Source organism: Ailuropoda melanoleuca, chromosome 10 (genome assembly GCF_002007445.2).
Source record: "Ailuropoda melanoleuca isolate Jingjing chromosome 10, ASM200744v2, whole genome shotgun sequence".
NCBI classification, from domain to species: domain Eukaryota; kingdom Metazoa; phylum Chordata; class Mammalia; order Carnivora; family Ursidae; genus Ailuropoda; species Ailuropoda melanoleuca.
Genome location: NC_048227.1, coordinates 103,719,372 through 103,742,808, shown reverse-complemented (window position 1 = coordinate 103,742,808; position 23,437 = coordinate 103,719,372). Strand labels below are relative to the sequence as shown.

The 23,437-nt window shown below is 41.0% G+C and overlaps 1 protein-coding gene across 1 annotated transcript in view; it reads left to right on the top strand.

The window, feature by feature from the left end:
• The window catches only part of PRKN (parkin RBR E3 ubiquitin protein ligase), a 1,042,635-nt gene that overhangs the window by 383,819 nt on the left and 635,379 nt on the right, over window positions 1–23,437 (top strand). Inside the window, exon 5 of the mRNA XM_034669425.1 lies at window positions 18,378–18,461. Coding sequence (XP_034525316.1) covers window positions 18,378–18,461 — 84 coding nt within the window. The remainder of the gene's footprint in view (window positions 1–18,377; window positions 18,462–23,437) is intronic.

Below are 23,437 nucleotides of genomic sequence, written 5' to 3'. Positions count from 1 at the left end.
TTGAAAGATATTGAGGAAGACATAAAAAGATGGAAAAATATTCCATGCTCATGGATTGGAAGAATTAACATAGTTAAAATGTCCATACTACCCAGAGCAATCTACACTTTCAATGCTTTTTCCAAGTCTTAATTGGGAAACTTGAATGATAGCACTCTTCTTTACATATAACATTTCCTGGTTATAGTGCCCTATCTTATTCACACAGGAAAAACAGAAATCTTTTTGTATGCTTGTGGGCTTTTAGGCACAAATATTTAATTCTGATACATTATTTGTCATTGCCAAGATGAATGCCCAGGGTAGCTCGCCTGTGCTTAGTCATTTTGAGGTAGATGGCAGAGACTGTGCCAAGTGTTCCAGAGGAGTGGCTTTGTTATAAAACTTGGAAAAGTTTGACACGAAGTTCCAATTACAATATTACTATTTTTCTTGGCCTTGGATAAAGTGATGGCAGATGTGATCTGAATTAGCTAAAATTAAGTAACATGGTTTTGAGAAAATATTTCCTTAAACCAGAGTGTAATTTTGGATGAGAAACATCCTGTGCATTTTCCTTTTCCTCTCAATTCCTGAGTAATGTCACAGTTACTTCTATGAATGAGTTTCTTAATGTGGCATGTATCAAAGTCAAGCATGAACATGCCTTAGATGGCGTGCTAGTTTCAAGAAGCATAATCAGTAGTTCTAAGCTGTGGAATACGTTTGAACAGATTGTGCACCTGTACTGAAATCATGAGATTTACAACTGTGAGAAACAAGAGAATATTGAATATCAGAAGCCAAGAACCCTTGATCTGTTGGCTGATACCATCTTTTCTTTTTCTTTTTAATGGAGCCAATTCGAGGTGTTAACATAAAAAACCAACAGGAGTCTGATATAGATTCGAATTATTATAATCAGAGACAGCCTTGTGGATAAAAAACATATATCTTAAAGCAAACTCTTGTTTTCCTTATCATACACATCCTGGACTTTTCACTTTTGTTAAAAATTGGTAATTCATGGAAGAGTTATCAGTAAATAGGGAAGTAGGGCCTGTTCCGAAGGAATGTTGAGCTAAGAACCACAACTAACTGACAAGATGCCCTGACCAGGTCTATCTATTTCACTTGCACTAATTTTGTTTCATCAGTATGATGAGAACACCTTGGCAGCTATGATACGGCAAACCCACCTGGGCAGTCGAAACCCTGTAGGGCGTCCTGAAGTGGAACTTTTGTGTGCTGGGAATGTACACAGGCAGAGGAGTGGTTTTGAGCTAGTGGGACTAGGTTTGCTTTTGGAAAGTGTAATAGGTTCATGTCCAAGCCAGAGGAAGAGCTAAGTTATGCTGACATCTTGAACCAAAGAACTGCACGTGGGTCTAGCATGCGAAGGGACATTGATGTTTTCAGCATAGCTGTGTTCATAGGAAACAATTACTGTGGTTGTCATTGGGGTTTTAGAATGCCAATTAACTGGATCCTTTCCTCCTTTTGCTTTTGAACCAATAGGGAAATAGGTGTTGAATCAACAGACAGCCCTACGTGCCGTGTTACTGACGAAGCTAGTGTGGGGAATGCAGTGGGAATGCTGCCCACTCTTTCCCACTAGGCGAGATTACAGACCTCGTCACAGAAACAGCATGTGGGTGATTGCATGGATGAGTGCGGCATCGAGAGGAAGGTGGCAGTCCAGATCTCTGAACAAAGCTGGGAATGTGGGGCAATAACAATGTTCCCCTGAAAGTACTGTTTCAAAAAATAAGATTTAGAATGATTTATAACCAAGATTTAATTTGCTCTCTGACAGCAGTCTTTCACATTTCACTTAAAGAAAGAAATGCACACAGGACGGAAAGATTTAGTCATGTTCGTTTTATTAAGTCAAAACATTAAGCTAAAGGGGGGGGTGATAAAATAATAATGGGGAGGGTGATTCTTACAGAGAAGTGTCAGAAGACATTTTTGGTGTGAACTTCAGCCAGTTTGAATTAATCGTGAAAAAGTTCAGAGAACTACAAATTTTGTTGTTTTAATTTAGAATTAAGACTTTTTCTCTCCTCTCTCATTAGGCCATAAATAAAAAGGCTGGAAATTTTTTGGGGTGACTGGACCTTGATGACAGAGTCAGGGATGAAAGGGAGACAGAAGCAAAGGGGTTGCTAGGAGTTACCTTGAAGTGAGAAGGCTCAGAGGAAAATGTATAGACTGGAACAAACCGTCCATATATATTAAACTGGACCGTGCTTAAAAAATGTCTTTGCCAGCGTATGTATCCAAGGACAAATGTGACTTTTCTTTTGGCCAAGAATCAATTCTGGTTCCTTGGTGTTGGGGGTATGTGCTTACTGCTGTCGTTGCGAGGAAGGCCTTGCTCTCCGTAGCTCTTCAAACCCCAGGTCATTGTAGGGCAAGAACGGAAACCCCTGCCCACATGCTGATGCTCTGGGGGGAAGTGCCTGGTCCTGGGATCAGCGTGCCTCATAAATACACCGTGGTGCCGATGTGGTTAAGATACGACTAGAAGCCTGCGCATCACCCACGTGTCTAATGCCTGACTGAGGGAGGCCTGTCCACATTCACTGCTCCTTAGGACCCTTGACACATGATTTTCCTCATGGTGTCTAAGTCCTGCAAGCACAGATCACCTATACCACTGAGCAGTGTGTACCTTTGGCCAAGACATTCCCCCTACTGACACCTCTTCATGGACAGTTAATTACACTGAAGCAACAGAAAAATTAATGACGTTGTGACCCCTTTATAGTTTTACCGGGTCCTGCATATTTCTTCCTTCCACTCTGTAGAAAAGAGGTGGCTGATTGAGTTCAGCCTCCGTGGTGGATTTACAGTAGTACACGCCAAAATATGCTGTGTTATTCATAGAGTTTTATTTTGAGAACTAAATAATGTTGATATGATGATGACGGTATCTGGGCATTCACTAGAAATCTAATAAACTTATCTCATGTAATAAGCATAGTCCAGTTCCAGTCATAATTATCAAGATATAAAGCCAGCTGAGATAACTACAAAGCTTTACATGATAATAAATGTTGTTATTCAAATAGATTTACATGTCTTGAATTGAAATGAGAAGGACCATCTCAACAGTTAGACACATATTATGCTGTCTGAAACTGCCTCTAATCTGAGCTGCGGCAAATTTCCCTCCGTGCAATAGCAAGATTATTCTTAGTAAAGAGAGCTTGAACAGATGAAGATAATCATATGGTTCTTCTAAATTAAATCTGTTAAGAGTGCATAAAAGCGAATCACTGTATCTGTAAGTCTTTATTGGTCTCCATTGTTTAAATTCTATGAAATAGGACAAAAAAATCACGGCTGTTTGAATCCTGCTATCATTGTGATGTGCCTACAGCAAAGCTGTCAACACTTAGTAATATAATTGAAGGCATCTCGCAGTTTAGGAAGAGTTTGGTAACTGGAAATTGTGAAGAAATAAGCACATTGTTTGACGTTGAATGCATTTAGCGTGATGGCACCCTGCACGAAGGGACTCTCCATAAATAATGACAGTGATTGACTGTGTCAAAACTCAACAGAGCTGTAATGCAGTGGTCCCAGAGTTGTTTCCCTTATAAAAATGCAGTTTCTTTAAAGAGATGTGATGTTTTTTCTTGTAATAATTTTCTCGGAGGGGAAAAGTATGTTATTGAGTATTCGATTATGAAATGCTTGCTTTTTATGATATGAAATCATTTTAGTAGTGGGAGGAAATTTGTCGGGTGCCACCTCATGCCAAATTATGTTGTATGAGCTATAGAGAAACCCCAGTTCTTGGGGAAGATTTCCAAGGCCAGCTGAGGCGTTCTGTTGAAACAGCTGTTGAGCTAACTTGGCAGCATCAGATAATCAATACCAGCGTAGACACTTGCTCTGGTTAATTGCTGATGCGAGCAGCAGCTGCATCATATGGACCAAGAATCTCTTCTACTTGGAAGTGGCATTGTGTTTGGGGTTGTATAAAGTGGGGTAGACATATGAGTCCACCACTTTCTACAATTAGACAGTCTAAGAATAAACAAAGCTTTGTTCTGTGTGGCCTGTTACATTTTATAAAGGGTTTTCACATCAATCAGCTCATTCATTATCTTTTTTGACCCTGAGACTTTATTACCCCCAATTTGCAGATAAGAAAGTGAGGCATAAAGATGTTAAATTGATTAGCCTAAACTCTAGTGAAATTATGTCTAGAACTTAGGTCTTCTGAGTCTTTGTCTATTGGGGTGCTCTTTCCATGATCATATTTTCTCATACTATGGCTGTTCAGCAGCACCTTCTAATATATTTATTGAATATTAACTATGTATATAGTATTATATGAGTACTTTATCTCATTTAACCATAAACCCTCTGATGTAGCATTAACAATTGTTTTCTCCACATTACAGGCAAGAAACTGACGTTCTGATTGAGTAACTTCTCCATTGTTATATAGCTGGTAATGGGAATGGGATTTGAAATCCAGGAAGCCTGATTCAAAAGTACTAAGACGTCGTGTATTATCTGGACATCCCCATCTCTTTGGATCACTACCTTGAATACTGTTACATTTTATCATATATTTTAATTGAATGATATTATTAAGTTGTTGGTAGTAGTGTTAGATTAAGATATTTAGGATATTGCACAGAAGTAATGAACTATTTATGAATTAATTATCAATAGCATCTTCTTGAAAATATATATTCCAGAAACCAGTCTAGGAGTTGGTGGTGGCTGCTTCTGTTTTCCAGGCTCAGAATCCTTCTTTCTGTCAGGGAACATTTCCCCTTCCTGTCTGATTCCTATTTGTCTTTCAAGTCTCATCTTAAATGATAGTCCTTCCAAAGATGTAGGTCACAGGTCCCTCAAAGAATCCATGTGTTAATTATTTGTTCAATTACTTTCGTCCTCTTACCTGGAAAAGTCTTGTTCAGTGTTTTATCTCCAATCTAGCAAAATACTTGTCACATGTTAGATGTGTAATTTGTCAAATGAATTAATGACCACAATGACTTAAAATTAGCATCAAATAAATGTAATTTAAGAAATAGATGAGTGCATGTGGTGATAGTTCAAATTCTAAAAAATCCTGAAGAACGTCTTTAGTGATCAGAGAAATGATATTAAATAATTGGAAGCCATTGATAAGCTTATGCATGGGTTCAGATACTGTGCCCAGATGGAAAACAAGAGATCCAAATGGACTATCAGAGAACACTTGGAATTAGTGCTATTGTGTTATTTTTGTTTCCATAAACCATATCCAATATGGCACATTACTGTTTCATAGTATTTAAAATATTTAAAGACTTATAGTAGAGAATGTATCAGCCAGGCATTTTGAATAAAAATGAAAGGAAATCTAAATGGGCTGTATTGTCCAAAAGCAGAGCAAAAAGCTGGGGGTGGAGTGGAACCAGCATCAAACAGCTTCCTACAGGTGCTGATGAGGAGCTCAGGTGTAGAATCTCGTTCAGTGACTTGCCAAACCTAAATTTGACAAAGGGTGCCAAGCTAGCTCTCTCCTTCAAACGCCAGCCTCTTCCAGTGAATCCGAGCTCTGTGACTGCTTGACCTAAAGAATGTGGTGGAATTGACATTGTGCCATGTTCAGGCTAGGTCTGAAGAAACTGGAAGCTTCTCTCCCTTCTCTCTTAGGAGTGTCACTCTCGGGAAGCACCAACTGTGCTGTAAGGAGGCACAAGCAGCCCCTGGAAAGGCCCTGGTTGAGAGGAACCACAGATGGGAGCCCTTTGCACCAATGTGGCNATTTAGGATATTGCACAGAAGTAATGAACTATTTATGAATTAATTATCAATAGCATCTTCTTGAAAATATATATTCCAGAAACCAGTCTAGGAGTTGGTGGTGGCTGCTTCTGTTTTCCAGGCTCAGAATCCTTCTTTCTGTCAGGGAACATTTCCCCTTCCTGTCTGATTCCTATTTGTCTTTCAAGTCTCATCTTAAATGATAGTCCTTCCAAAGATGTAGGTCACAGGTCCCTCAAAGAATCCATGTGTTAATTATTTGTTCAATTACTTTCGTCCTCTTACCTGGAAAAGTCTTGTTCAGTGTTTTATCTCCAATCTAGCAAAATACCTGTCACATGTTAGATGTGTAATTTGTCAAATGAATTAATGACCACAATGACTTAAAATTAGCATCAAATAAATGTAATTTAAGAAATAGATGAGTGCATGTGGTGATAGTTCAAATTCTAAAAAATCCTGAAGAACGTCTTTAGTGATCAGAGAAATGATATTAAATAATTGGAAGCCATTGATAAGTTTATGCATGGGTTCAGATACTGTGCCCAGATGGAAAACAAGAGATCCAAATGGACTATCAGAGAACACTTGGAATTAGTGCTATTGTGTTATTTTTGTCTCCATAAACCATATCCAATATGGCATATTACTGTTTCATAGTATTTAAAATATTTAAAGACTTATAGTAGAGAATGTATTTTGAATAAAATANAAATCACTCCCCCCTTCTGCTTCCCTCTACCCCATATAAAATAGTTTCAAAAAAGAGTTCATTATTATTAATGTGGTATCCAAATAAGGAAAATAAAAATATTTATAAGGACTAGACAAGGGGTCTTCTTGAGGTCTTTTATTTTCTTTAAGTTTTAATTCACCTCCTACTAAGTCTCTTTTTGCTTTAAAAACACTTGTAGAAACAATGGGGCTAATATGTGAACAGTGAGTCCCTTGTAGTCNGGTGCTGATGAGGAGCTCAGGTGTAGAATCTCGTTCAGTGACTTGCCAAACCTAAATTTGACAAAGGGTGCCAAGCTAGCTCTCTCCTTCAAACGCCAGCCTCTTCCAGTGAATCCGAGCTCTGTGACTGCTTGACCTAAAGAATGTGGTGGAAATGACATTGTGCCATGTTCAGGCTAGGTCTGAAGAAACTGGAAGCTTCTCTCTCTTCTCTCTTAGGAGTGTCACTCTCGGGAAGCACCAACTGTGCTGTAAGGAGGCACAAGCAGCCCCTGGAAAGGCCCTGGTTGAGAGGAACCACAGATGGGAGCCCATTGCACCAATGTGGCGGCCATGCCAAGGAGCCATTTCGAGAGTGAGCCCTTCATCCCCTAGTTGAGCTGTTCAGGCTGACTATACAAGGAATAGAATAAAGCTGACCCACGAAGGCTTCCCCACCCTTACAACCAAGCTTTTATTAAAATTTGGCTATGTTTTCCAATAAGAGCAAGGACTTTAGACATTCCATTTTATAAAATAAGGGGAGATCCATGTTTTTATGGTTAACAAATCATGTAAAAAATGGATACCCTTTCATGAAAATGCAATACTCTTTAAGATATGCCCACGTAGCTAAATATAAGAGCCAAGGGAGTACTAACATGTAGGGTCAGAGCTTTCTTAGGAACAGTTGTGTGATTACCCCAACATATGAACAAATAATCAGCTTGGGTCTCAGAGTTGCCTAGGCTGTAGAATTAACAGATTTTCATTGGGAATCCAGGTTGCTTTATATACGGGAAAGTGTTTTGTAAACCACCCAGTTTTTTACTAATACAAGAAGATGGCTTTGCCACTACTTTTATAATCCATTATTTCCCTGCTGATTGGCTGGAATTCACTAAATCACTCCCCCCTTCTGCTTCCCTCTACCCCATATAAAATAGTTTCAAAAAAGAGTTCATTATTATTAATGTGGTATCCAAATAAGGAAAATAAAAATATTTATAAGGACTAGACAAGGGGTCTTCTTGAGGTCTTTTATTTTCTTTAAGTTTTAATTCACCTCCTACTAAGTCTCTTTTTGCTTTAAAAACACTTGTAGAAACAATGGGGCTAATATGTGAACAGTGAGTCCCTTGTAGTCTGTGGTGGTCTGTTTTTCTATAGAAGCAGCTTGCAATTGGGACTTGCAGTTAGGTGTTCAGAGGCAAACGTGTGTGAGATGTTTATGCTCTAAGAAATCCTTGGAAATAAATTCAAGTTGGAAAAGNCGGCCATGCCAAGGAGCCATTTCGAGAGTGAGCCCTTCATCCCCTAGTTGAGCTGTTCAGGCTGACTATACAAGGAATAGAATAAAGCTGACCCACGAAGGCTTCCCCACCCTTACAACCAAGCTTTTATTAAAATTTGGCTATGTTTTCCAATAAGAGCAAGGACTTTAGACATTCCATTTTATAAAATAAGGGGAGATCCATGTTTTTATGGTTAACAAATCATGTAAAAAATGGATACCCTTTCATGAAAATGCAATACTCTTTAAGATATGCCCACGTAGCTAAATATAAGAGCCAAGGGAGTACTAACATGTAGGGTCAGAGCTTTCTTAGGAACAGTTGTGTGATTACCCCAACATATGAACAAATAATCAGCTTGGGTCTCAGAGTTGCCTAGGCTGTAGAATTAACAGATTTTCATTGGGAATCCAGGTTGCTTTATATACGGGAAAGTGTTTTGTAAACCACCCAGTTTTTTACTAATACAAGAAGATGGCTTTGCCACTACTTTTATAATCCATTATTTCCCTGCTGATTGGCTGGAATTCACTAAATCACTCCCCCCTTCTGCTTCCCTCTACCCCATATAAAATAGTTTCAAAAAAGAGTTCATTATTATTAATGTGGTATCCAAATAAGGAAAATAAAAATATTTATAAGGACTGGACAAGGGGTCTTCTTGAGGTCTTTTATTTTCTTTAAGTTTTAATTCACCTCCTACTAAGTCTCTTTTTGCTTTAAAAACACTTGTAGAAACAATGGGGCTAATATGTGAACAGTGAGTCCCTTGTAGTCTGTGGTGGTCTGTTTTTCTATAGAAGCAGCTTGCAATTGGGACTTGCAGTTAGGTGTTCAGAGGCAAACGTGTGTGAGATGTTTATGCTCTAAGAAATCCTTGGAAATAAATTCAAGTTGGAAAAGAGTGTATACATTAAGTAAAGCACAAGTATATTTGCTTGTTTTTATGTACTAATCTCTTCAAATTTAACTTGCCAGAATAAATAGAAAGTCACTTTCTGGTCTCATGCAAGTATTTATTCTGTGATATCTCCTAGGCTGTGATATTACATTCTCTACTTAAAAGTTTAAAAGAATGACTCCAGGGAAGTGTTTGAATATTCACATATTTCAACTGGAAAGTCTGTTTATGTTTAAAAAAAAAATAGCCTGAGAACTTGGCAAACAGAGTCACATACTGAATTTTCATTTCCAAACTCTAATGTCATGACAGGTCTTTCTTCTCTGCATAATAAATGTGGGGTGGACAGACACGAAGGTGACCCCTAGTGATCTACCTCCTGGTGTCCATGCTCTTATGAAATCCCTAACTCTTGAATGTGGGTGGTTCTGGTGATTTCCATTCAACCCAGAGAAAATGGCAAAGGTGACAATATGTCTGCCACTCCCTTGATCGTGGTGTACAAGAGTCCCCTTAACCACATAATAGAAGCCTGCATCAGCAGAGACTGGACCCGATGTCAGCCCACTGGCCTGATGAAGTAGACAGCCAGGTTGAGAAAGCACACATGGGGAAGCACTGTGGGAGGCTTCTAGTCAGCAGACAGCACAAGCTGACACCCTTACAGTTACAGCCGCAAGGAAATTAATTCTGAAAACACCCCGAGAGAGCTTGGAAATTGATGCTTCTCCAGTCAAGCTTCCAGATGAGAACTCAGCCCTGCCAGCACCTTGATGGCAGCCTTGTGGGAGCCTGAACAGAGAACCCGGCTGAGCCAGGCACGAGCTCCTGGCCCACAGAAATTATGAGATCATAGACGTGGGTTGTTTTAAGCCACTGCATGTGTGGTAATTTGTTACACAGTGATAGAAAACTAATACAAGGTACAATCTCTCATATTATTTCTGAGATAAATGAAACAATATATGTGGAAAAACCTGTTAACAATAAAGACTTTAAAAGGAAAAAAAAATTCTTAAATAGCTGCCAAAGAGACAGAATATAAGCAAAATTTCCTCAGGACTGGGGGGAAAAGTCTACACACTTTTTCATAGCAGAATGTTTACTTGGTGTTTGCTTTTAATAAGTATTACATTTAGTTACTAATTTCCCATCTATCAACATAGTAGAAGTAAATGTTAAACATACTGCTCATTAAACGTGAGGCTTCTGGGGGTGCATCTAGGAAGAAGGAGGAGGAGGGGGAAGAGGAGGGATCCTGATATTCAGCTGTTCAAGCATCATTTCATACAGACTCTCCCTCTCTCTCATTGATTTCTCTTGGCAACGCCTCAGTTATTTTTTTTTCTTTCCTTTTCACTTTATTATGAAATAATTTGTGTAGAATAAGCTGCCTCCATTTAAAGGGTACAGTTTGAGGAGTTCTGACAAGTGTATAAATCTGTAAAACCCGCACCGCAATTAAGATAGAGAGCATCTCTGTGAACCTGTACGNCTTTTTCATAGCAGAATGTTTACTTGGTGTTTGCTTTTAATAAGTATTACATTTAGTTACTAATTTCCCATCTATCAACATAGTAGAAGTAAATGTTAAACATACTGCTCATTAAACGTGAGGCTTCTGGGGGTGCATCTAGGAAGAAGGAGGAGGAGGGGGAAGAGGAGGGATCCTGATATTCAGCTGTTCAAGCATCATTTCATACAGACTCTCCCTCTCTCTCATTGATTTCCCTTGGCAACGCCTCAGTTATTTTTTTTCTTTCCTTTTCACTTTATTATGAAATAATTTGTGTAAAATAAGCTGCCTCCATTTAAAGGGTACAGTTTGAGGAGTTCTGACAAGTGTATAAATCTGTAAAACCTGCACCGCAATTAAGATAGAGAGCATCTCTGTGAACCTGTACGTTAGTTTGCTCGGGCTGCTGTAACTAAGTACCACCGACTGGGGGTTGAAAGAGCAGAAATGTATTTACTCATGATTCTGGAGGCCAGAGTTCCAAGATGAAGGTGTTGATGAGGTTGGTTTCTTCTGAGGCATCTCTCGTTGGTTTCTGGATGGGTAATCTTCTCCCTGTGTCTTCACATGGCCTTTTTGTCCATAAATGTCCATGTCCTAATCTCCTCTTCTTATAAGGACACCAGTCACATGGGACCAGGGTCCACCATAATGACCTCATCTTGACTTACTACCTCTTTAAAAACCGTATTTCCAAATACAGTTTCATTCTGTAGGGCAGTTAGGACTTTGACATATGAATTTTGAGGGAACACAATTCAGCCCATAAAACCCCTCCCAAAGATTCCTCATGCCCTTTTGTGGCCCATTCCGTGCCCCCCCAACCCCAAATCAACCACTGATTTGTTTGCGGGAACAAACAAATAAGTGGGAACATGAAGTATAATCTATTGCAGGGNGAACACAATTCAGCCCATAAAACCCCTCCCAAAGATTCCTCATGCCCTTTTGTGGCCCATTCCGTGCCCCCCAACCCCAAATCAACCACTGATTTGTTTGCGGGAACAAACAAATAAGTGGGAACATGAAGTATATTCTATTGCAGGTTTTGCTTCCTTCACTCACATAATTTTGAGAATCATCCATGTTACATTTATAAGTTATATGATACTATTTATTGCAGAATAGTACTCCATTGGATAGAGATACCACATTTTCTTTACCCATCATATTTTGATAGATATTTGGGTGGTGCCTAGTTGGTGGCTACTATGAATAAAACTATTATGAGCACATGTATACAATTCTTTGTGTAGACTTGTGTTTTCATTTATCTTGGATAAATGTCTAAAAATGAAATTGTCAAATCACTGATGGTTATATGTCTCACTTCCTAAATAATGCCTAAAGATTTTCAAAGGGGCTGTGCTATTTTATATTTGCATAAGGAGGGTATGTGTATTCCAGATGTTTTACATATCACCAGTATTTGGTATTGGCATTTTTTTTAGTATTATCTATTTGAATGGCTTACTCAGTTTCTTTGTAACACTGGCTTCTGTCGCTACTCCATAAAATCTACAGGATAAAGGATCCTTCTCTCTTTCCCGTAACTATATTATCAGGTTTTAAGAAATGTTCAATAAGTATTTGTTGAGTGGATGAATATATTTGTTCAGAGGAGTTTTTCTTTGTTATTTTCCCTGCTCTCTATTTAATGACTGCACTGTTGAGCCTCAGGTATCATCACAGCACTGTGCTTAGCTTTATGAGAAGCATAGGATCTTTAAATCCAATGAGGGAAGATGCCAGAACAATGTATACTGTATGGATGGAAATAGATGATTTAGAGTTACAAGCCGCATGCTCTGGAAAGTGACATAATCCCTGGGGAATGGCTGGGTAACAGGGAAATTGAGAAAAAAGTAAGAAATGAAAAACACAGTGGGCTGAGTCAGGTGCCTTGGAACTGACCAATTATTGCTTATCTGTCTACTAAATTAAAAATAATCCTACTCAGGGATTCTACTTTGAGAAATAAGAAATACTACTTGCAACAGTTGCCGTCTTACCGTGGCCAGGCGTTGGAAAAACATTAAAGTTGTTGTTTCAGTTTGTGTTTGTGAAAGCCCAGTGAAGAAGGTATTTAAACCCTCACTTTTCAGAAAAGGTGGAGAAAGCTGGAATGAAACTTATCAGGAGCCTAGAGCTAATAATTGGTGGAACTGGGATTCAACAGTTCTGTGAACTTTGAAGCTCCTTCTCTGGAACACCGTTTTGCAGACACAAAGGGAAAGAAAGGAAGGAGGCGCTGAGTGTAGCAGTTTCAAAGACAGTTTTGCTGTCATGATATACTAAAAGTATGATTTTCAAAATTATTTTAACCCCTTCAATTTAATTATATGACTTAAATGTTTGTGCATTCAAGAGGATATACTAAATACAACACATTTGATAACTTCAAATAATTGGTGAAAGCATAGTTTAAGTACTATTAAAATAGCCCTTTTATTTTATTTTTTTAAAGATTTTATTTATTTGAGAGAGAGAAAGCACACAAGTGGGGGTGGGAGGGGCAGAGGGAGAGAGAGAAGTAGGGAGCCCTTTGTGGGACTCCATCCCAGGACTCTGGGATCATGACCTGAGCCAAAGGCAGACACTTAACCGAGTCAACAGGTGTCCCTACAATAACCCTTTTTAAAAACTGCAAATGCCAAGATTTTGTAGTAGGATTTTGGAAAACAGGATTTGCAATTTTTTTAGACAGCAATATATATGCCCATCTGTGAAAAGCAGGTTATAGAATTTATTTAGATAATTCAGGGGGAAAATAAACCTCTTTTGCTATAACTGTTTTTCTGGATCTTGTCAGAGTGATATTTGGATAAGAATTAGCCAATTAAGTACCTCCATTTTCCACTTGATTGGACATGCAAGACATAGCAAAAATGACTTGTAGATCAGTACTACAATTTTTAAAAGTAAATTTTAAGACTCCTCNCTTGTCAGAGTGATATTTGGATAAGAATTAGCCAATTAAGTACCTCCATTTTCCACTTGATTGGACATGCAAAACATAGCAAAAATGACTTGTAGATCAGTACTACAATTTTTAAAAGTAAATTTTAAGACTCCTTTTACAAATTTAGTCACTGCTTTTCATGCCATCAAGTCATTTTTCTGAATTTCTGATTTACATGTACCATATAGATGTGCTTAAATAATATTCTTCTTTATGTTTTTCTTTCGGTGGTGATATTATCAGGAGAAATCCCCAAATGTCATCTCTAGTTGCAGTTTTCCACTCTTACTAATTCCAGCAGCTTGAATCACTGCATTCTAACACCTCGGATTCTGCAGGCCAGTGGCTCTAAGGTTTTAATTGAAGTGATTTCTCACTTGAGACCCAGGATACACCTACTTCTACAAACTGGTGACATTATACGGTGGCCAAAATGCTTCCATAATGTGTGTTTTTTAAGAGTGTTTTTCAATATGAACTTGGAAGATTTTATTTACCATAGATCCAGGGTTGGCACACTTTCTCCGTAAAGGACCAGGTAGTAAGTATTTTAGGTTTCACGAGCCATGTCCTCCGTGTTCTGTTCTTGCAATGCAAAAGCAACATAGACAACGTGTGAGTGAGCAACCACGGCTGTGCTCCACTCCAGTCCATTTGTGGACACGGAAACCTGAATGTCACTTACTCTTCATATGCCATGAAGACTCTTCTCTTTTAACCATTTGCAAATTTAAAACCATTGTTTTTGCTGTTTAGAAACAAACCCTAGACCGGATTTGGTGAGCAGGCCATCCTTTGCTCACCCCTGCTGGATAAGCTCAAATAATTTATGTATTCTCTTGGTTGTATAACCAATATGGGGCAAATAAAGGAGAAAGGTTTTTACTTTTTTTTTTTTTAAAGATTTTATTTATTTATTTGACACAGAGAGAGTACAAACGGGGAGCGACAGAAGAAGAGAGAGAAGCGATGTGGGACTCCATCCCAGGACCCTGAGATCATGACCTGAGCTGAAAACAGATACTTAACTGACTGAGCTGCCTAGGTGCCCCAAGGAGATAGGTTTTTAAAAATCAGCCAAATGATTCTTTATTAAGACATGTATTTCACACTGTTCTGCCATGTTTTTGTTTGTTTGTTTGTTTGTTTTTAGCTGTCTTTCTACAATTCTTTGCCTTTGATAGATTAAATACATTTCTGGGGGGATTCTCGCCTTGACAAGGCTGTTGTGTGATATGCAGTCCTTTTTTAATCTTGTCATCTGGAGACCTTGGTACCCATATATATAGGCTATTAATTATAAATGCTTTCACAATGCATCTGTTAAAATATAGTATGCAACAATGAACCAATTAACATTTTATATTTTCTATGACTAGAAAGGAACGACGTTAAATCTGCTTCGTAATGGCATAAACTCACTGGAACATTTGTTTCTGTTTTTAGGATGGATATCGCACTAACTTTCAATATCCATGCTGTGAGCAGTATGTATAAACTAGCACATTTACTTCATTATGTCGAACTCCTATAGTCATTGGGATTCTATGTGGTTTTATTACTTATGTTATCTGCTTATGGTTTGAGATCAAGAGGCAAATTGTGACTGAATTTTCTATAATTTCCTTGTACAAAACAGGGATTTATCAGATTAAGTAGTATCTTATGTGACAATTATAGGAGTTGTCACATAAACATTTTCATTGCTTTTTGGACTCTAAAAAATTAAGGCATGAAAAATAAATACCTGTAATATGCACAGACAGTTTCAATTCATCTTAGACTTTGAGGCAGGGAGTTTTACTCTGAGCCGTGACATGCAAATGGGACCTAAGCCGTGCACCTGACGATTACTGCTCCTTCTCCATCCAGGCTGTGCCAATGTTCGGTTTCTCTCTCACCGTTGCACGTACCCTAAGTAGGTCAGTGCTTCCTGAACCAGCCTCGGAAGGAATGTTCCATGTTGACAGAGCAAGGAAGCAATATCTTCGTGTTTAGTTAATGGTTATCCATGACAAAATGGATTTCCTTTGCAACCAGGGACTTTTCCAAGCCTCACGTGTCCTACTGTTCATTGTCAGCATCCACCAGCCATAGTGCATGAGCCAGTACTTGCGCTGCTGTCTTGCCTGAGACCAGACTGCTCAGTTCTAAGGACAGGAGGCTAGTGTCCCGGATAGAAGAGGCCCAAGAAGCCGCTCCTGTTAGAAGTGGTCAGAGAGTTTGGAGAGTTAAAAGGGCCATGAGCCCCTCACAATTATTTCCTGATACCCGGCCTCACTTCAAAAGGATTTGACAAGTTTGCAAGAATACATTGGGGCTAAAAACAAGAAAAACTACATAAAATGAGGAAAGAGGCCAAAAGAAAATAAACTGAGGAAAATGATAGGAAAGCAAGGGTCATATTAGTAAACCGAGTATTTGTTATAAATGATGGGTAGTTTCCAGAGCTGGGCCACAAATTTGACTCTAAAATTTTCCTAGTTGTCTAAAAATGAAAGAAACTTGATTCCTAATTACCATGGAGTATCCTCCAGAAACAGATTAACAAACTGACAAACATAACCCCCAAGATAGGTCCTCGGCCAAGGATTGAAATAGGATATGGGAGACTGCATTCTAGCCACGCTTGTCCCTGAGTTTCTCATGTGAAGTTGGAAAAGCAAGGCTGATACGTGTGATCGGGTTCTCGATGTCCATTCTTTATCGTTTACTTCAATGCCTGTGTCATTTTCATTGAATGGATATATGACTATGTTTAAAAATCAAACATACAGACGGCTTTATAATAAAAAAGTAACCTCTTATAGGGCAGGATATCAATCCCCTTTTTTCCTTCTCTCAGCTCCACCCTTGCATTCTGATTGTTAACATTCATGCCTTTACTTTTCCGTTGTCCAAGCGGCATGACATGTCTATTTGGTTACACAGTCCTCTGTGTATATTCATTAGCAGGATTGTAAGGTTAAAATCAAGTGGATGTTTACATGGCTATGGCTACAGTGGATGTAAATGCGTGCACTACCCTTAGAGGCACAAAGGAAATGAAATTTCTTATTCCCCATAATGGGTGTGATCTTAATCATGAACCCTGACCCTTCCGTGTAGCTGTGGGAACATGCCCTTGATGATCAATCAGTGTCATTGTGTCGTGGGTCCCCAAGAGGGCTTCTCCCATCCAGGTTCGGTGACTCACTGGAAAGGCTTTTAGGACTCCGTGGACAGTCCCACACACAGTAAGGTTCATCCCACCAACAGAGGGACAAGGCATGTGGAGCGAAGTCTGGAGGAGACCACAGGCACGTTTCCAGGGGTCTTCTCCCAGCAGAGCCGCACGGGACACACTTGTTCACTCGGCCCCTGGGCTTCACTGGGGGCCGGTCACTTAGCACCCCTGCCTACGCAGACCACAACTGCAGACTCCCAGGCGGTAAGAAGGGGTTCGGCACAAACCAGGTTGTCCCTATAGACATTTATGGTGCTGCCAACCGTCTGTGTCAATAAGTGAATGTGAGCACTCCCCAAATCCAACTACCCACTCCGGAGCGGCCCCCTAAGGACAGCAGTCTCGGGCTGCTAACGCTTTCCGCACCGCTTACGTTCTGGTTGAAGCAGTGGCTTTTGGTTTAACGATCTGTGAATTCAGAAGGTAGCGTCTTTTGCGATAGATGCTCAATCTCCCAGACTCCCTCTGCTTTCCCCTGTTTTTCTCTAAACCCGTGTGTGTGCGTGTGAGTGTGTGTGTCTGTGTGTCTGTGTCCGGTGCACCTGTGTGTGGTAAGTGTGTGGTGTGAGTGCCTGTGTGTGAGAGTGTGCGGTGTGATGTGTGTGCATGTGTGTGTCTGGTGCACGTGTGTGTGCGTGTGCTGGCGTGGAGGGAGGGCAAAGTGAGTGCTCGAGAGACATGGGAATGGCTGACATCCTTGCGCGCCTTCGGAGTTTTCGCTGATTGTGCAGGAGCGCGGCCGGGAGGCTGTGTGGTCCGGCTCAGAGAGCAGCATGGTCCCAGTGCTGACCGGTGGTGACCACTTCCACTGCTTGCACACCTCTGGCGTGGTCCCAGTGTCTTTGGTAGTAAAATCACCACAGCCACCAGCTCTTGGCTCTAACCTTCCTCCGCCCGGCTGGGCACCGGCCCCGGAACTCGGCAGCTGGAAACTCTGCGTCACCGCAGCTGGTGACACTTCCTCCTGCCCTCCTCCTCGGCTGCAGTGTTGTGGATTCCCAGAAATGCATGGAAATGCCTCCTCAGCCAGTCCTCTGTCTTCTGTTCTCCTTGCTGTCATGGGTTTGCACGGTGCTCGTTTTTAACTGTCGTTTTCCTGGTGCCTCCGGAGAGGCAGGAGGAGCCGGAGTCGGCTCGGCCTGCCGCTGTGACAGGTCAGGTGTGCCTCCGCAGGGTCCACGACGGCCCTCCAAGGTTCCTTTTGAGTTTGGCTGCATAGGTGTTTTCATTTAAAAGTCATCAGTTGAGGGGCACCTGGCTGGCTCAGTCTGTTCCGCGTGTGCCTTCTGCTCAGGTCTTGATCTCAGGGTCCTGGGACCGAGTCCCGCCACATCCAGCTCCCTGCTCTGCCGGGAGTCGGCTTCTCTCTCTCCCCTCACCCTGCTCATGCTCTCTCCCTCTCGTTCAATGAAATAAATAAATCTTTAAAATAAATAAATAAAGGGCATCAATTGAAATTGCAGTGAATTTAAGAAAAGTATTTCAGCTTTTAAGCAATTAGATTAACTGCAGCGGGGAGACGACCACATGTGGATGTGAATGTATTCCATATCTGAAGATCATCTTAGCGTGCTTGTGAAAATAATTTAGATCTACTGGATCCACCAAAAGAATCTAGAGAACCTCCGGGTTCTGTAGATTATATTTTGAAAATCACTGGACTACACATTACTTTTATTATCATTTTATAATATCAATATGGTTTAGAAAATGTACGAGGGAGTACATTTGTGTTACATTTCATGTACTAATAAGTACATGTTGTTTTTTTCTCAAAGGGTCCATCTTGCTGGGACGATGTCTTAATCCCAAACCGGATGACCGGTGAATGCCAATCTGCAAACTGCCCTGGGACTGCAGCCGTAAGTACCTGGTTAAATCCATTTTTTCCATTACGGCATCTTCAGTGGTTAGTAGGAAATTAGAATAGAGACAGGAATGCTAACTGATTTTTCTTCCATCTGATAATGTTCAGCAAAAGTGTCATCAGATTCAAAGCATTTTTCTAGTCACCCCAAATTCTACCTTGTTCATTGCCATCCAGTGTCATTTTCCTAGAGGCTTAACCTCTCTGGGTGACTGTGTTGAAACGTGCCAATTTAAACCCCTTACAAAGTGATATTCATGGAATATAAAGAGGAGGAGCCACTTCAGAGCCTAGCAAAAGAAAGTAACAAAGATATAAGTTTAATCTTTGTGCCAGTGCTGTGATAGTTTGTATTTATATTCTGCATTGCTCAAAATCGCTTTATTTTTCTCTTCCTACCGTTCTTTTTGTGACATAGTGTAGATGAGCAGCTCTGCAAATGAATGACCCTCTTCTGTTCTCTGCAACCCTCTTCCCCTTTGCAAACATATGCCATATGTTGATGTTTTATAGAGAGCAGATATTTCTTAAAAGAGATCCTAAGTAGTGAAATTATTTTTTTAAATCATGTTATATTCTGATCATGTTTATAATTTGTATATTGTTTTACTTTTTACCTCAAAAATTCCTGGATCTATCATAATATTGTTGTATGTATCTCCTGAGCCATAAATCCTGTTACGGTGCCAACCCAAATGTCAGCGTTAGTTCACAAACTGTCACAGCCAGCTGGCAGTTCATTTCTTCTCTAAGGAACAAAGTCTGTCAATGGCAACAGGTGGAGTGTTTGAGCTAGAACCATTAGGCGCGCCTTTTCTCCCCAGTCTGCAGCGCAGTTGCAAGGTGCAGAGGGAGCAGTGAGAAGCAGTAACAATCATTTTCCATCAAGCAGAGGCGAGGACCATGAACAGATTTCTATTAATGCAAATCCTGAAGAAAAATAATGACACATATATCGAGGCATCATACAGTCTTGTAAGTTTGCTACTGAGATGAAAGGAAAGTGTATATATTTACGGGGCAGAATTCTTCAGTATGATTACATACACATGTCTGCATACAAGCTCAGTATGTGTATGTTGTAATGCATGATATCTCTTAATTACAGTTACATGTCATAATAATTATATCTCCGTCCATTGATCCATTCACCCATCTACACACGCGTGCATCGTCTGTTATGTGCAACACTGTGGTCTCTGTATCATCTTTACAGTGATGTGAGGTCCTTTGAAAACCTACCTCAATTCTTGACAGTCCGACTACCTCTCCTGGACCTTGATATTAATTGGCAGGATTCAGTCACAGCAGAGTAGACACTTTTGCATCTTTAAGGATTTAGCTTCAAACCAGTCAAAGGGGGAAACTGTTGAGCGGGATTGAGAATCCTTTCTTTTGCTCGTTGTATATTCTCACCTTAGATATCAGTACGTGGAATTCAGTAAATGAAGTTATATTGCAGCTCTCTCTCTGACAGCAGGGTGAGCCGATATACTTCAAAAACCTTCCAGTACACACCATATAAAAATACTGCATTAAATTACAAACATGTATTTTTAAAAGAATGGCTGTGCCAACAACATAATAAGGAAAAGTATATACGTCAATACTAGGAGAAAGCTGGACCCCGGAGGGGACACTGTCAGGTGAAGGTGGCGGCAATGACTGATCACTGGGGGCTGGAGCCTCAGGTGGGCTGGTGTCCACCGGAGGCTGCAGCTAAGCTTCTGGCTTCGTCGAGGTGGCAAATGAAACCACAGAATCCCACATAGAGCTAGTACCCATAAAACGGGATACCCTTGTGGGGTCCGCTGGAAAGGAAGGTGCTGGCTTCCCGGCGAGGCGGTCTGTGCTGGCCCCTGGCTCACTCTGACCTCCTGATCGGTGTTCCTCACCCTTGCGCTCTGCTCTGCTGGCTGCCCAAGTTCTCATGATGGACCAGATCCCGGCAAATTCACACTCCCCAGGAGGGAGGAAGCCCCTACCCACCCTCCCCGACCACTCTAGGTTTGCAGACATCATCCCCAGCCCAGGGTGAGATCTGGACTCAGAATTAATTCTGAATCCAGACAAGAAGGTCTGTCCACAGAGCCCTTCAGTGTGTTTCAGGGACCCTCCAGGGAGTGATGCAAATGAGCCCACTCCATGGTGCTTAAGGTGTGCGCTGCTGGCCCTGAGGACCACCCCCCCACAGCAGGCAGCCGTCCATTTCTCTTTGCAACCCACCCCAACAGGACGCCCATGTCAAAATGTGACTTGTGATCACATGGTGTGGGGCATCCTGAAGAAGTAGGTCCAGAATCAGGTGATTCACAAGCCGATTGAAATCATCACAGCCATCAAGTACAGACTTAAAAAAAGAAAGAAGGAAAAAGAAAAAAGAAATCCATAAAGCACGGAACCTTGCCCAGAAGCTGCCAGCAGATGCCCCTCTGGTTCCCTTGACCACCTGGGTGAGTTCTATGCCTAACCCAGTAACAGACAGGGAGACATAGGGGCCACCTTCTTGGATGACACAGGTGGCTGCTATACATGCCAGCACAGCCAGGGTGGAGAGGAGGGGTGGCTTCTGCTGTGGCTGGGGGGGGTCAGACAGCTGTGCCCAGGGAAGACAGGGAATGCAGCACAGCCCTTGAAGGCTTGCACACAAATGGCTCTCGTGGTCTCTCCGCACTGCTACTCTTGTGCACGGAGTTGAATTATGACCGAAGGCTTCCTCCCAAAGGCTCCTCTCCTAAGGCTGCTCTCACATGGGAATGCATTTCTTCAGAGCAAGGACACATACTGAGTGAGTTCACCCCTCCCAGGGCCAAAGATCCTCTCTGCTGTTAACCACCAAGTGTGTATCTTCTGCCGGAAGCATCCCCCAATGGCCGCACACATAAACCCCTACCAGCATGTGACCTTTCTGATGACAAGTGACACAGGAGCTCCGGAAGGAGGCTTTCCCACTCCAATGCATTTCTGCAGTGTGGACTTCCAGAAGGAAGTGGGGGCTTTGGCTCTCTCCTACTCACTGCACTCAGACACCTTTCTGTGCTTGAAGCTTTCTGGTGCCAAATATGAAATGTGTTTCTAATGAAGGTTTCTTCACTGGAGTTACCCATGGAAGGCTTTTCTCTGCTGAGCATTTTGAGGATGCCTCACACTCCCGACCTTGTGGGGTTGTGCTCCCTGTGAATTGTCAGGTGGTAAATAAGGGCTGCTTTTCTTGGAAGGCCTCCCTGAACCCCTGGAATTTGTAGGTTCAAGGCTGGGTCTCATGTGCCTGGGCCAGGTCAAGTCCTTGCTGGCCAGCGCCCAGGCCTACTCAGCACACCCCTGTTGTGGAACCACGTGGGGTTGGAAGCCTCAAGTCCCAGTGGGACCAAGAGTTCAAAGTTGTCCCGTGCACACACCGTACATGCCCCTTGGGCCCTTGACCAGAAGCCCCTCTCCTCCCAGGAGAGGCACACAACCATGCCCTCAAAGATCATTGGTCCCAGCCAATCTCATCTCCATGGCTGTCATCAGAGCCTTGAGCTTGGGCCTCCTCGGGAGCTGCCATGTACCCTCCTGGGAAGCAGCATCTGGCCGGTGACCTGGTCAGTCTAGTGCTTTCCAACAGCAAACCCTTTAAGCTGAAGATGCATTTGAATTAACTAGGATAACCATCTAGGGGATTGAAATAAAATACAGACATCAAGAGTCAGCGGCTTAACCAACTGAGCCACCCGGGCACCCCTCCCAGGACAGCTTTTGAAACCATTTTAATTGCCTATAAAATCGGTTTTTAGGGGAAAAAGCATTATTAAAAATTTTATTTATTTTTTTCTTTCTTTTGAGTTTTTAGTTAATTCCAGTTAATTAAATACAGTGTAATATTACTGTTAGGTGTACAATATAGTGATTCAACAGTTCCATAAATCATCCAGCGCTCATCGCAAGTGCACTTCTTGATCCCCATCACCTATTTCCCCCATCCCCCCACCTACCTCCCCTCTGGTGACCATCAGTTTGTTCTCTATAATTAAGTCTTTTTCTTTTTTTAATTTAAATTAAATTTAATTAACATATAGTGTATTATTAGTTTCACAGGTAGAATTCAGTGATTCATCAGTTGCATATAATGCTGCCCAGTGCTCATTACATCACATGTCCTCCTTAATGCCTATCACCCAGTTACCCCAACCCACAATGCCCCTCCCCTTCAGCGACCCTCAGTTTGTTCTTTATAGTTAAGAGTCTTTTATGGTTTGTCTCCCTCTCTGTTTTCCTCTTATTTTATTTTTCCTTCCCTTCCCCTTTGTTCATCAGTCTTGTTTCTTAAATTCCACCTATGAGTGAATTCATATGGTATTTGTCTTTCTCTGACTTATTTCACTTAGCATTATACTCTCTAACTCCAGCCACATCCTTGCAAGTGGCAGAATTTCATTTTTTGTGGCTGAATAGTATTCCATTACATATATATTATATGTATATAATATATATTATATATATATTTTTTTGTTTGTTTCTGTGTATTTTTATTTGTTTTTTTCTTTATTTCTTGGTTGACCCATTCACTGTTTAGTAGAATGCTATTTAACCTCCATGTATTTATGGTCTTTCCAGATTTTTTCTTGTGGTTGACTTCTAGTTTCCTAGCATTGTGATCAGAAAAGATGCATGGTATGACTTTGATCTTGAATTTGTTGAGTCTGATTTTGTGCACTAATATGTGATCTATTCTGAAGGATGTTCTGTGTACACTTAAAAAAAAATGTATACTCTGCCGTTTCAGGATGGAATGTTCTAAATATATCTGTTAAACCCATCTGTTCCAGTGCCATTCGAAACCATATTTTCCTTGTTGATTTTCTGTATAACTGATCTGTCCATTGACGTAAGTGGTATGTTAATGTCCCCAGCTACTATTTTGTTATTATTGATTAACTCCTTTATGTTTGTTATTAACTGCTTTATGTATTTGGGTACTCCTGTGTTGGG